The 610-nt window shown below is 63.4% G+C and overlaps 1 protein-coding gene across 1 annotated transcript in view; it reads right to left on the bottom strand.

Moving 5' to 3' along the window:
• LOC104990734 (A-kinase anchor protein 17A) overlaps positions 1–607 on the bottom strand; it is a gene marked incomplete at both ends in the record, with an annotated part of 1,637 nt that extends 1,030 nt beyond the window's left edge. The window contains one exon of the mRNA XM_010843037.1: positions 5–607. Coding sequence (XP_010841339.1) covers positions 5–607 — 603 coding nt within the window. The remainder of the gene's footprint in view (positions 1–4) is intronic.
• Positions 608–610: the final 3 nt, after the last annotated feature.

Genomic DNA, 610 nt, shown 5'->3' on the forward strand with positions numbered 1-610 from the left:
AGGCCACAGCCTTGCCGTCCTCGCCCTTGAACATGAGCTTCATGCCGCGCAGCGCGCTCATGGCCTGGATGAAGCCGGCGTACTCGCGGTACTGCACGTAGGCCTCAAAGTTGAGGTGGCCGCCGAAGCTGAACGTGTGGAAGTTGCGGCCCGTCATCTCCTCGCGGTAAGGGTCCAGCATGGGGATGTCCACGTTGCGGATCTCCCCAAAGCGCTCGAACACGCGCACCAGCACCTCCTCGCTCGGCTTCTCCGAGCCCGACTCCTTCAGCGAGAACCACTTGCACGGCAGCCCCTCCAGGTGGATGGTGTCCGGCCGCTCGCCCGGCAGCGTCTCGTTCATGTCCTTGGCGTCGCGGAAGAAGGAGTCCCAGTCGTGGCGCGTCGGGAAGTCGACCTTGAACTCTGCGGCGCGCACCTTGAGGATGTCGGAGAAGCCGCTCAGCTTGATGGTCTTGCCGTCCAGGCAGGCCAGGAAGGACTTGACGAGGCTCTTGTTCTCCACCTCGCCCTCGAAGCGGATGAAGTCCATGGTGCTCTTGGAGATGCGCAGCGTCGAGAACTGGTGGTGCTGCACCATGCCCTTGAGCCGCTCCATCACCTCCCAGTT

The sequence above is a fragment of the Bison bison genome, unplaced genomic scaffold (assembly GCF_000754665.1).
Source record: "Bison bison bison isolate TAMUID 2011002044 unplaced genomic scaffold, Bison_UMD1.0 scf7180017847393, whole genome shotgun sequence".
Lineage (NCBI taxonomy): Eukaryota > Metazoa > Chordata > Mammalia > Artiodactyla > Bovidae > Bison > Bison bison.